Source organism: Salmo trutta, chromosome 10 (assembly GCF_901001165.1).
Source record: "Salmo trutta chromosome 10, fSalTru1.1, whole genome shotgun sequence".
Classification (NCBI taxonomy): domain Eukaryota; kingdom Metazoa; phylum Chordata; class Actinopteri; order Salmoniformes; family Salmonidae; genus Salmo; species Salmo trutta.
In genome coordinates, this window is record NC_042966.1 from 23,834,606 (window position 1) to 23,848,125 (window position 13,520).

Below are 13,520 nucleotides of genomic sequence, written 5' to 3' on the forward strand. Positions count from 1 at the left end.
TGGAGCAGCAGCTGGGTGCCAGGGGTTTCTGCTACAGATCTAGTTATACCTGGCTACCGTGAGGCCGACTCCCTCGGGGGAGGAGAGTGTGAGCCTACTCGTCTCCTGCCTGACGGGCCGAGCTTTGGAGTGGGCCAACGCTGTATGGAATGGCCCAGACTCGGCGAGGGATAACTACCCTGAGTTCACCCGCCGTTTCCGGGCTGTATTCGACCACCCCCCAGAAGGCCGAGCGGCGGGTGAGCGACTGTTTCATCTTAGGCAGGAGACGAGGAGCGCACAAGACTTTGCTCTGGAGTTCCGGACCTTGGCTGCTGGGGTCGGGTGGAATGACAGGGCCCTAATGGACCACTACCGGTGTAGCCTCCGGGAGGACGTCTGCAGGGAGCTAGCGTGTCGGGACACTACACTCTCCCTCGATGAACTGATCGACATGTCCATCCGACTGGACAATCTGCTGGCTGCCCGCGGGCGTTCAGAAAGGGTCCTGTCAGTTCCACCTCCTAGCCCTCCCGCGCTCATTCCTATGGAGCTGGGGGGGCCGCTTCAAGGGGAACCGGAGGAGGGCGCTCCTCCTGCACCAACTGTGGTCAACGAGCACACACGGCCGACCGGTGCTGGGGGGCCCCTCTGGGAGTCGAAAGGGCAGGCAGAACATTCCTCGTTCACCCCAGGTGAGTCAGCATCAAACTCACCCAGAACCCTCTGTTGGTCACATGTTTGTCTTCATTTTCTTTCTTGATTTTTCTCCCTTTTCCTAGCATAAGGCGCTAGTCGATTCAGGCGCAGCTGGGACCTTTATGGATCGCGGACTCGCCCTCAAGCTGGGAATTCCGCTGGTGCCGATAGATTCCCCCTTCCCCGTGCACTCCTTAGATAGCCGGCCATTAGGGTCAGGGCTGGTCTGGGAGGCCACTGTGCCACTGGACATGGTGACGCAGGGGAATCATAAGGAGCGAATTAGTTTGTTCCTTATCGATTCGCCTGCGTTTCCAGTGGTGCTGGGGGTGCCTTGGCTGGCCAGTCACAATCCCAGGATTTCGTGGAAACAGGGGGTTCTCCAGGGGTGGTCAGAGGAGTGTTCAGGTAGGTGTCTGGGAGTTTCCATCGGTGCCACGTCGGTGGAAAGTCCAGACCAGGTTTCCACTGTGCGCATTACCCCTGGGTATGCCGATTTGGCTCTCGCCTTCTGTAAGAAGAGGGCGACTAAATTACCACCTCATCGACGGGGATTGTGCGATAAACCTCCAGGTAAACGCTGCGCTTCCCAGGAGTCACGTGTGCCCATTGTCCCAGGAGGAGACGTTGGCTATGGAGACATATGTCACGGAATCTCTGGGACAGGGGTACATTCGGCCCTCCATTTCACCTGTCTCCTCGAGTTTCTTTTTCGTGAAGAAAAAGGGGGGAGGTCTGCGGCCGTGCATTGATTATAGAGGTCTCAATTCCATTACAGTGGGGTTCAGTTACCCGCTACCTCTCATCGCTACGGCGGTGGAATCATTTCACGGAGCGCGTTTTTTCACGCGCTCATTTCACAGAGCGCGTATAATCTGGTGCGTATTCGGGAGGGAGACAAGTGAAAAACCGCGTTTAGTACCACATTGGGCCACTATGAGTACCTCGTCATGCCGTATGGGTTGAAGAATGCTCCAGCCGTCTTTCAATCCTTTGTGGATGAGATTCTCAGGGACCTGCACAGGCAGGGCGTGATTGTGTATTTCGACGATATCCTGATTTACTCCGCCACACGTGCCAAGCATGTGTCTCTGGTGCGCAGGGTGCTTGGTAGAATGCTGGAGCATGACCTATACGTCAATGCTGAGAAGTGTGAGTTCTCCAAACGAGCCGTCTCCTTCCTGGGTTATCGCATTTCCACCTCGGGGGTGGTGATGGAGTGTGACCGCGTTAATGCTGTACGTAATTGGCCGACCCCGAGGCAGGTTTCGGCGCAATGCGGGAGCCGTGCGTCAGGGGGGGGGGGGGTACTGTCACGACTCCTACCAAGGGTGGCTCCTCTCCCTGACAGGTGGCGCTCGGCGGTCGTCGTCACCGGCCTACTAGCTGCCACCGATCCCCTTTTCCTTTTCTGTTGGTTTTGCCTTAATTTGTTGCACCTGTTGTCTATTAGGTTGATTAGCTGGGCTATTTAAGCCCGTCTTCCCGCCTGTTCTGTGTGCGGGCTTGTTGGTTCTTTTCCACTGTGTGCTGTGTAGTGGATTGTATTTTGGGACCTTGTGTTTTGGTACGCCCTGCTGTTTTGGGCGATTTCTCTTTTGTGGTGCGTAATAAAGAGCACTGTACTGAACGTTTCTGCTTCCTGCGCCTGACTCCACACCCACGACGCCCAAACGTTACAGTAACTCTTATCACACCGTTGTGCCATCAGACTTTTGATCCCAATATAGGGTAAAAGGGAGCCACAAAATTGTGAACAGCTATAAAGATACGTATTTCAAATACGTCACAGAGATGCTGCCCATCTATGGCTACAGGCTACTATGTTCTACAGTGGGCCATAGACCCAGAGCAGGCCTGTATGGCAGGAGGAGCTAATCTGCGGAATTTTTCAGTGAACTGAGTGGAGTTGAAAGGCCAGTGAGTGTCTGATCCTCTCCTAGTCATCCCTGGGTTATTAACAATGTTAAAACCAACAGGTGACTAATGTTTCCATTTGAACATGGGATATTGTTGCATAATGACCACATGTACAGTCTGTAGTAGTACTACTGTGGGCCATGCCCTGTGCCATCTGCACGCCTCTCTAACCGGCTGTGCATAAAACAACCACGTAGTGAGAGTCCAATCGAGCTAAATGATAACTTAAGATGGACCATATTGAGTAGGGCTGGGAATGGCCAGAGACTTCACGATACGATATTATCACGATACGATTTTACTGTCTGGTGTGAGTCATCCCATCTAATATTAAATACATCAAAAACAAAAGACATGGTTATGACTTTGGAAGGAACGCTACCATGCACACACCATCACTGATAAAAGGTGAGCCTATTGAAATAGTGGAGGAGTACAAATACCTTGGGCTAGTCATTGACAACAAACTGTCCTGGGAACAATGTACTGAAGCTATATTTAAGAATGGCCAACAGAGACTGTATTTTCTACAGAAACTGAACTTTTTTTAATGTTGATCTAAGCATCATGGTTCTCTTTTATAAATCATTCATTGAGAGCATTCTGTCCTACTGCTTGACCTGCTGGTTTGGGAATATCAAGGTTGCACAGAAAAATAGATTGGGCAAGATAGTCAGGACTTGCGGAAAAATCATGTGGCAGTAACAGCAAGAACTGTCATCTCTCTACCTGGGCAGAGCCCTCCTTAAGGTGAATAAAATAGTGGTTGACTCTTCCCATCTACTCCACCCTGAATTCCAGCTCCTTCCCTCTGGACATAGATACAGACTACCTAAGGTAAAAAATAAATAATATGCAATTCTGCAACTTAACAAATGTTGAACTAATTGCACTTAGCACTTGCACTATGAAATTGCACTTACCCTGCCTATTTGTTTGTAAATATCCGTTGCTATTTATTTTACATTTTTAGATGTTATATGTTTTATGACTGCTGCAAGATGATTTGCCTCTTTGAGGACATTAAAGCTTTCTGAATCTGAATATGTATCTTACGATTCTATATGTATTGCGATTCTATATGTTATTTTATTGCGATTTGATGTTCCAAATATATTGCTCACTATACAGTATGTCTGCTCCAGAGAGACAAGAGCGAGCATAAGACAACTAGTTTTGATCAGTCATGGAAATAAAAGTGCTGAAAATGAATTGGCTCCCCTATTTCAAAAGAACATGGAAAACAAGCTATGAAGGAAAAATACTGGCGTTTTGGTGCAGATACAGCAAACTAGTGCAAAAATAATATTGCGATATTGTCAACTGTATATTTTTTGCCCCTATCTCAAATATTGAGTCAGTGGGACACATCTTTGGATAGTCTAATCTACATACAGTAGTGTTGGCCACCTGGCAGGATATGACATCAAAGTCAGCTAGCAGGAAGGAAGAACCCCAGTGTGGCCAGCCCTGCAGGGTCCTGGTGTGTTTGTGTGTGTCCTGTACCACAGCTGCCCAACCCTGGCCTGTGTTATCACAGTCTCCCAGGAGGGTCTCAACATTACTACTCCTAAAGAACCTCTCCATGGACTGATAGGTTACGACCCAAATATCACCCATAGGGCACGGGTCAATATTTGTGCACTATATAGGGAATAGGGTGCCATTTGGGATACAGAAATCAACATACAGCTGTAGTCTTGTACAGCTGACTCAACGTTTTGCCTATGAGATGAAGCCTAAGTGTTTCCATACAGTACATTAGCAGCCATTTAGCACCAATTACATTATTTATTTACGAGTTAGGCCTATTACCTGTTGTTTCTGACCATTTGCCAAAAGACTAAGATACAAATAAATGATGTAATGGTAGTAACAACTTGCTTGTCTTGCCTCAGTTGTGGGCCTCTAGTGAAGACTCTGATCCAATTGAATTGCATAATACAAACAGAAACCACACCACATCCCTGTTCCCTGTCATGAACAGCTTTGGGTCACAGAGCAGGGAAGGAAGTGGATGAATCATATGGATAGGGACCCTTTGACCTATCCACTCCTCTGTTATGAGACATTTCTTCCTCTCTGATGAACACACACACACACACACACACACACACACACACACACACACACACACACACACACACACACACTGAGGCTGGCAATGCGATATGAGGAGAAATAGGGCGCTGACCTATTTTTGTGAGAACTCTTTTTGGGCTGTGTCCTCCTTTCTTGTTCTGGTGAGAGTGAGATGAGGAGCAGTACAGATCTTACTACAGGAAACGCAATGCATGCTGAGGCCAAAATGACTAACACATGACTAAAGACATAGACAAATGAATTGTAGCTATCTAAAATTCCTTAGCTTCTACACAGACATCCAACAAAAGTCCAAAGACTCATTCCAAACAGAAGACATGATGCTAAAACAATATAACAATATTTTTGTCCGAAGAGCATTAGGCTAAATTACTATTGAGGAACATTCTGCAGTTCATTAATTTCTCAGGTCAGGTGATTCACATGATCAGCAGTGTTCTTTCTGTCCAATGGAGGGTGAGAATCTACAGGCCAGGCATACTTGAGAATCAGCAATCCTTTCCATAATACACACACATACTAAACCCAACAGAAAGAAAGCAGCCCTCACTAAGACCGTGACCCTTGAATTCCACTTCATTCTTCTGTGGACCACAGCCAACCAGCCAACCGGAGGAATTCACAAACATTAGCTCTGCTCAAACTGGCCAATTACAGCTCATTCTGACATGGAGTCTGAGCCATGCATGGGGAGCCACTCAATAACCTCCCTCTACAGACTGACTGTGTGGAGAGATCGATGACAGCAATATCTGCTCAAACTGAGTAGAGAGAATTGGATACAGTCTTGTTTCCTAATTTGAATTCTTTATCGTCTAACACTAAGCTTTCTACATTGAATAGGCTAATAGTTTGTTCGGTCACCATAGCACTGTCTGTAGAAAGGAATCATATCCTCAACCAACCAGCAGTTCTACTGTATTCAATACAGTACAATACAGTACAATACAGTACAGAGAGGCCTGAACGTGGATACATTTAGACACATTATTGACTTACTCTGGCTCTTGGTGCCAGATAGAGTAGCGCATAACTGATTCCACAATGCATTGGTAGGCTGATTGGAGTCAATTCTCTTTCGATATGGTCACTGACCTGCCATTAAGGGATAATAAAGAGGGACTAGTGATCTTCAGTGTCCATCAGTTCCACTGATTATCACCAGTAATAGCATGGTCAAAGCAGCTGTAGTGATCAATAATCACCATGAGAGCCATAACTTATGGAATGTTATGGTCTGACTACTGTGTCAATTTATTGCCTTCAATTTGCAGCATTAACGCAAGAAGCCTAGTACGGGGATAGATTGAGATAGTAGCGTGTGACCAGCTAGCGTACTGTCTGTGTGTCTGTATGTGTGTGTATGTTCACGTGCGTGTGGAAGGCTAGTGTAGCGTAGTGCTCTAAAGTTCCACCCCTCGCTATGGGCTATCAGGCTGCATGGTGGTGGTTGATGGTCGTACCAGCAGGATTCAGTGGTCTCCCATGGAGATCCTTCATCCTCTCTCCTCCTACCCCTAGCAGCCCTGACTTTCCCCTCTCCCCACGCTGTCACAGCTAATGGAAACAGACAGCTACAGAGACCAGCACTCTCTCCCCCCTCTCGCTCTCACCAATACCACGGTCAGTTCGGCGCCCTGAGTAGTGGTTTCTCTCCCTATCCCCATCTCTCTCCCCCTCTCTCTTTCTCTCTCTCTCATACCACAGCCATTTCCTTCCTAATGTTAAGTGCTCTGTGGATTCACTGACAGTGCGAGGGTGGGAGTCAGAAGGGAAGGGTTGGTGGGCCTATCTGGTCTCAGGAGAAATGAATAGGGATAAATGTACACTACATGACCAAAAGTATGTGGACACCTGCTTATCAAACATCTCACTCCAAAATCATGAGAATTGATATGGAGTTGGTCCGCCCTTTGCTGCTATAACAGCCTCCACTCTTCTGGGAAGGCTTTCCACTAGATGTTGGAACATTGCTGCAGGGACTTGCTTCCATTCAGCCACAAGAGCATTAGTCAGGTCGGGCACTGATGTTGGGCTATTAGGCCTGGCTCGCAATCGCCGTTCCAATTCATCCCAAAGGTGTTCGATGGGGTTGAGGTCAGGACTCTGTGCAGGCCAGTTCTAACACACCAATCTCGACAAGCCATTTCTGTATGGACCTCGCTTTGTGCACGGGGACATTGTCATTCTGAAACAGGAAAGGGCCTTCCCCAAACTGTTGCCACAAAGTTGGAAGCACAGAATCGTCCAGAATGTCATTGTATGCTATAGCGTTAAGATTTCCCTTCACTGGAACTAAGGGGCCTAGCCCGAACCATGAAAAACAGCCCCAGACCATTATTCCTCCTCCACCAAACTTTACAGTTGGCACTATGCATTGGGGCAGGTAGCATTCTTCCGGCATCCGCCAAACCCAGATTCATCCATCCATTGAGTCAATCGGAGGTGCACCTGTGGATGTATTTCAAGGCCTACCTTCAAACTCTGTGCCTCTTTGCTTGACATCATGGGAAAATCTAAAGAAATCAGCCAAAACCACAGAAAAACAATTGTAGACCTCCACAAATCTGGTTCATCCTTGGGAGCAATTTCCAAACACGTGAAGGTACCACGTTCATCTATACAAACAATAGTATGCAAGTATAAACACCATGGGACCACGCAGCCGTCATACCGCTCAGGAAGGAGACGCGTTCTGTCTCCTAGAGCTGAATGTACTTTGGTGCGAAAAGTGCAAATCAATCCCAGAACAACAGCAAAGGACCTTGTGAAGATCCTGGAGGAAACAGGTACAAAAGTATCTATATCCACAATAATAAAACGAGCAAATGGGTCTTCCAAATGGACAATGACCCCAAGCATACTTCCAAAGTTGTGGCAAAATGGCTTAAGGACAACAAAGCCAAGATATTGGAATGGCCATCACAAAGCCCTGACCTCAATCCTATAGAAAATTTGTGGGCAAAACTGAAAAAGCGTGTGCGAGCAAGGAGGCCGACAAACGTGACTCAGTTACACCAGCTCTGTCAGGAGGAATGGGCTAAAAGTCCCCCAACTTATCGGAAGAAGCTTGTGGAAGGCTACCCGAAACATTTGACCCAAGTTAACCTCTTGACGGTCGCCTAGGATAGGGGGCGCTACAGCGATTTTTGAAAAAAAATCGTGCCCATTTTAAACGGCCTCCTACTCAAACTCAGAAGCTAGGATATGCATATAATTAATACTTGTGGATGGAAAACACCCTAAAGTTTCTAAAACTGTTTGAATGGTGTCTGTGAGTATAACAGAACTCATATGGCAGTCAAAACCCTGAGACAGATTGTAACAGGAAGTGGAATTCTGAATTGCGGACTCAACTTCATCACTTTGCCTATAAATCACACCGTGAGCAATGGTTCATTGAGCACTTCCTATTACTTCCACTAGATGTCCCCAGTCTTTACAAAGTGATTTGAGCCTTCTACTGTGAAAACTGACAGAATGAGAGTCTGTGGAACGTGGTCACATGAGGAAGGCCATCACCATTATGATGTCGGCGCCCCTGGCTACCCTCCCCTTTCGAAACGTTTTGAAAGACAATGCAATCGTCCCCCTTGAATGTTATTGGAGCTCTGGTTGAAAAAGGCCCTAAAGATTTATGTTATACAACGTTTGACATGTTTGAACGAACCTAAATAAAAAAAAAATGCATTTTGTTGAGAGAGAAGTCCCGCGGCCGACGGTACTTTTGGAGCAGCCTTCAGAACGCGCTAACAAGAACAAGCTATTGGGACGTAAAGGATTAACTTTTTCGAACGAAAATACATTTGTTGTGGACCTGGGATTCCTGGAAGTGCCTTCTGATGAAGATAATCAAAGGTAAGGGATTATTGACAATAGTATACAAGACTAGATTTGATATGCGATTGTTCCAAGATGGCGCTGACCTGTATTGCTAGCCTATTTTTTCTGAGTATCGCATCCCCTTTTATCGCAAAGTGTGATTACCCAGTAAAGTTATTTTTAAATCTGGCATTGCAGGTGCTTTCAAGAGATGCTAATCTATAAATCTTAGAATGACAATATTACATTTTTAAAATGTTTTCGAATAGTAATTTAGTAAATTGTAGCGCTGTTTCACCGGACGCATTTGAGGGAAAATAGTTAGTCAACGTCACGCGCCGATGTAAAATGCTGTTTTTATATATAAATATGAACTTTATCGAACAAAAGAATGCATGTATTGTGTAACATGATGTCCTAGGAGTGTCATCTGATGAAGATTGTCAAAGGTTAGTGCTGCATTTAGCTGTTTTTTGGTTATTTGTGATGCATGTGGTTGGTCGGAAAATGGCTATGTGGCTACTTTTACGATATACTCCTCTAACATAATCTAATGTTTTGCTTTTGCTGTAAAGCCTTTTTGAAATCGGACAGCGTGGTTCGATTCAGGAGAGGTGTATCTATAAAACGATATAAAATAGTCCTATATTTGAAAAAAATATATATACAATTTTGTTATGCTAATGGCGATAGGATTTTTCGCTGGATGTCCGTCCCGAGCCCGCCCAGAGGTTAAACAATTTTCGGCAATGCTACCAAATAAAAAATAAACTCAGCAAAAAAATAAACGTCCCTTTTTCAGGACCCTGTCTTTCAAAGATAATTCGTAAAAATCCAAATAACTTCACAGATCTTCATTGTAAAGGGTTTAAACACTGTTTCCCATGCTTGTTCAATGAACCAGAAACAATTAATGAACATGCACATGTGGAACGGTCATTAAGACAGTAACAGCTTACAGACGGTAGGCAATTAAGGTCACAGTTATGAAAACTTAGGACACTAAAGAGGCCTTTCTACTGACTCTGAAAAACACCAAAAGAAAGATGCCCAGGGTCCCTGCTCATCTGCGTGAACATGCCTTAGGCATGCTGCAAGGAGGCCTGATGACTGCAGATGTGGCCAGGGCAATAAATGTCAATGTCCGTACTGTGAGACACCTAAGACAGCGCTACAGGGAGACAGGACGGACAGCTGATCGTCCTTGCAGTGGAAGACCACATGTAACAACACCTGCACAGGATCGGTACATCCGAACATCACACTTGCGGGACAGGTACAGGATGGCAACAACAACTGCCCGAGTTACACCAGTAACGCACGATCCCTCCATCAGTACTCAGACTGTCCGCAATAGGCTGAGGGAGGCTGGACTCAGGGCGTGTAGGCCTGTTGCAAGGTAGGTCCTCACCAGACATCATTGGCTACAACGTCGCCTATGGGCACAAACCCACCGTCGCTGGACCAGACAGGACTGGCAAAAAGTGCTCTTCTCTGACGAGTTGCAGTTTTGTCTCACCAGGGGTGATGGTCGGATTCGCATTTTTCGTCAAAGGAATGAGTTTTACACCGAGGCCTGTACTGGAGCGGGATCGATATGGAGGTGGAGGGTCCGTCATGGTCTGGGGCAGTGTGTCATTGCAGGCAATCTCAACGCTATGCATTACAGGGAAGACATCCTCCTCCCTCATGTGGTACCCTTCCTGCAGGCTGATCCTGACATGACCCTCCAGCATGACAATGCCACCAGCCATACTGCTCGTTCTGTGCGTGATTTCCTGCAAGACAGGAATGTCAGTGTTCTGCCATGACCAGCAAAGAGCCCGGACCTCAATCCCATTGAGCACATCTTGGACCTGTTGGATTGGAGGGTGAGGGCTAGGGCTATTCCCCCCAGAAATGTCTGGGAATTTACAGTTGCCTTAGTGGAAGAGTGGGGTAACATCTCACAGCAAGAACTGGCAAATCTTGTGCTGTCCATGAGGAGGAGGCCACACCAGATACTGACTGTTATACTTTTGATTTTGACCCCCCCTTTGTTCAGGGACATATTATTCCATTTCTGTTAGTCGCATGTCTGTGGAACTTGTTCAGTTTATGTCTCAGTTGTTGAATCTTGTTATGTTCATACAAATATTTACACATGTTAAGTTTGCTGAAAATAAATGCAGTTGACAGTGAGAGGATGTTTCTTTTTTTGCTGAGTTGACTAATTGAGTGTATGTAAACTTCTGACCCACTGGGAATGTGATGATAGAAATAAAAGCTGAAATAAATCATTCTCTCTACTATTATTCTGACATTTCACATTCTTAAAATAAAGTGGTGATCCTAACTGACCTAAAACAGGGAATTTTTACTAGGATTAAATGTCAGGAATTGTGAAAAACAGAGTTTAAATGTATTTGGCTAAGGTGTAGGTAAACTTCTGATTTCCACTGTGGGTATTTTAGCAGACGCTCTTATCCAAAGCATCTTACAGTAGTGAGTGTATACGATTCCATATTTGTTTGTACTTCTGCCCCGTAGGAATCGAACCCACAACCCTGACGTTGCAAACGTCTACCAACTGAGACACACTGGACCTACATAACTCCTCTCCCTCTTTCTCTCTCCATCTCTCTACCCCCTCTCTGCTCGCTCACGATCCCTTTCTTTCTTCCTAACGCTTTCCCATTAAACTTGTTCACCCCCAGAGCAAAGGTTCCACAATAACGACTTAATTACAACCAGCAGACATAGAGAGGGTGTCTCACCATAGCTGCTTTGAAAAAGTACTGTATGGTGTCTGTCCCTATTTTAGACTGTCTACTCTACACTGACTGTACACTATAGAAAATAACAGAATTCTTGAAATAAACCCAGTCTTTGTGGAAAGTAACAGCTGAAACATTACTCATCCCAAGGCTTGAGTAGCCATTTAGAGGTTTGATGAAACAATGTGCACGGTCTCTGTAGTTTAACCCAAGCCAAAAGCTAAACAGATTTATACTATTGTAAAAACTACAAGCATCAACTGTGTTATGTATGTGTGATTGCAAGATACATTTGAAATATACTGAGTCTGATGTTCACACAGGATAACTTTCATTAAGTAGTGCTCTATATAAGGAATAGTAGGGTGGCATTTGGGATTAAGCCATAGAAACATGCTGGGGGTTCCCAACTTTTTCACCAAGATACTTAAGCAATAAGGCCGAGGGGCTGTGGTATATGGCCAATTTACCACGGCTAAGGGCTGTTCCTTAGCACGACGCAACACGGAGTGCCTGGACACAGCTCTTAGCCGTGGTATATTGGCCATATATCAAAAACCCCTGAGGTGCCTTATTGCTATAATAAACTGGTTACCAACTTAATTAGAGCAGTTAAAATAAATGTTTTGTCATATTCATCTGATAAACCACTGCTCTCAGCCAATCAGCATTCAGGGCTCAAACCACCCAGTTTATAATAGACATTTGAGAATAGTCAGCTGAGAGATATAGAGTAGCCCAGAAATGACATGATATTATTTGTAATAACACAGATTAAATGTAATGTTCCAAATAAACATTGCATTGCAGACTGTCCTACAGGCCTATCAAACTTCTGCTGTTGGCAGAAATGATCAGATTCAGCAATTGGTTAATTTGATAATCCTGATGGAAGGAGATATTTTGGGGGTTTAGACCACATCCAATAACACATCACATATATTTTTTTAAACCCTTGTTTTGACCAGAGCTCTATGGGTCCTGGTGAAAAGTAGTGCACTAATAAATAAGATTCCATTTGGGATACAGTTTATGAGACTGCACAACTAACCTGCTGGTAGTTCTGATCCTGGGGGGTGAAGGTGTTATCGATGGGCTGGAAGTTCAGGTTGACATGAGGAAAATTGTGTAGCCAATAAGTCCACCAAGGTGCAATATAATCATCCCGTATCGAAGACATCCCGGCACTAGTTTTGTTATCCAAGATCTAGTACAGTTCGTTTGTTGTCTTTAGTAAACAGACAGCTCATCTGCTGTTGGAAGTATCCTCATCAGTCCCGTCTTCTATAACAAAGCAATAATAAGCTATTATTATGGAAAAGCATGCTGGATAATGTAAACCCGTTGACACGCACAGTAGACAAAAGATGCAGGGAAGTCGTTAAAGGAAAGCATCCCAAGATTATCTGTGAAAAATAAAATTAGCACGTCGTTTTAGCCACGGCCATCCTGTCCGCTGGTCCAGTCTTTCACATTTGAGCGATCCCTCCACAGAGAAGCACTGTCCCTATACGGGAGCGCGCATGAATAAGGGGCACGGGACACGAGGCGGAGGCGCGCAGAACCTGCAGGGACCATAGACATTAGCCAGGAACCTGAATGGTAGTCTAATGAAAATAAGTAAAATGGGAAAAAGTATGGCATGGAAAGATGCAACTTATAGGCTAAAGATAGACATATTTTAATAAGATTTTATTTTTTCCTGAATGTAAAAGCAATGTATAAGCAACAAATCAAAGTTTATTGATTATGTACACAGATTTGCAGATGTTATCTCAGGTGCAGCGAAATGCTTGTGCTTCTAACTCCCAAAATTAATGCAGTAATACCTAGCACATTATTTTTTACAAAAAAACCACATAATCCACCCAAAAAAAGTTACATTGAGAAATATCACAATGAGTAATGTCAGAAACCAGAATATATATATATATATATACACACACACATATATATATATATATATATATATATATACACTGAGTGGACAAAACATTAGGAACACCTGCTCTTTCCATGACAGACTGACCAGGTGAATTCAGGTGAAAGCTATGATCTCTTATTGACGTCACCTGTTAAATCCACTTTAATCAGTGAAGATGAAGGGGAGGAAACAGGTTAAACAATTATTTTTAAGCTTTGAGACAATTGAGACATGGATTGTGTATGTGTGCCATTTAGAGGGTGAATGGGCAAGACAAAATATTGAAGTGCCTTTGAACAGTGTTTTAGTAGGTGCCA

At 44.8% G+C, this 13,520-nt stretch overlaps 1 protein-coding gene across 2 annotated transcripts in view; it reads right to left on the reverse strand.

Annotated features, from left to right (window-relative positions):
- Positions 1 to 12,790, reverse strand: part of ttyh2 (tweety family member 2) — a 119,629-nt gene extending 106,839 nt beyond the window's left edge. The window contains exon 1 of one of the 2 annotated variants that reach the window (XM_029765040.1): positions 12,331 to 12,790. In XM_029765040.1, coding sequence (XP_029620900.1) covers positions 12,331 to 12,459 — 129 coding nt within the window. In that variant the 5' untranslated portion in view covers positions 12,460 to 12,790. The remainder of the gene's footprint in view (positions 1 to 12,330) is intronic. The other variant, XM_029765041.1, reaches the window with a different exon arrangement.
- Between the last annotated feature and the right edge of the window lie 730 nt (positions 12,791 to 13,520).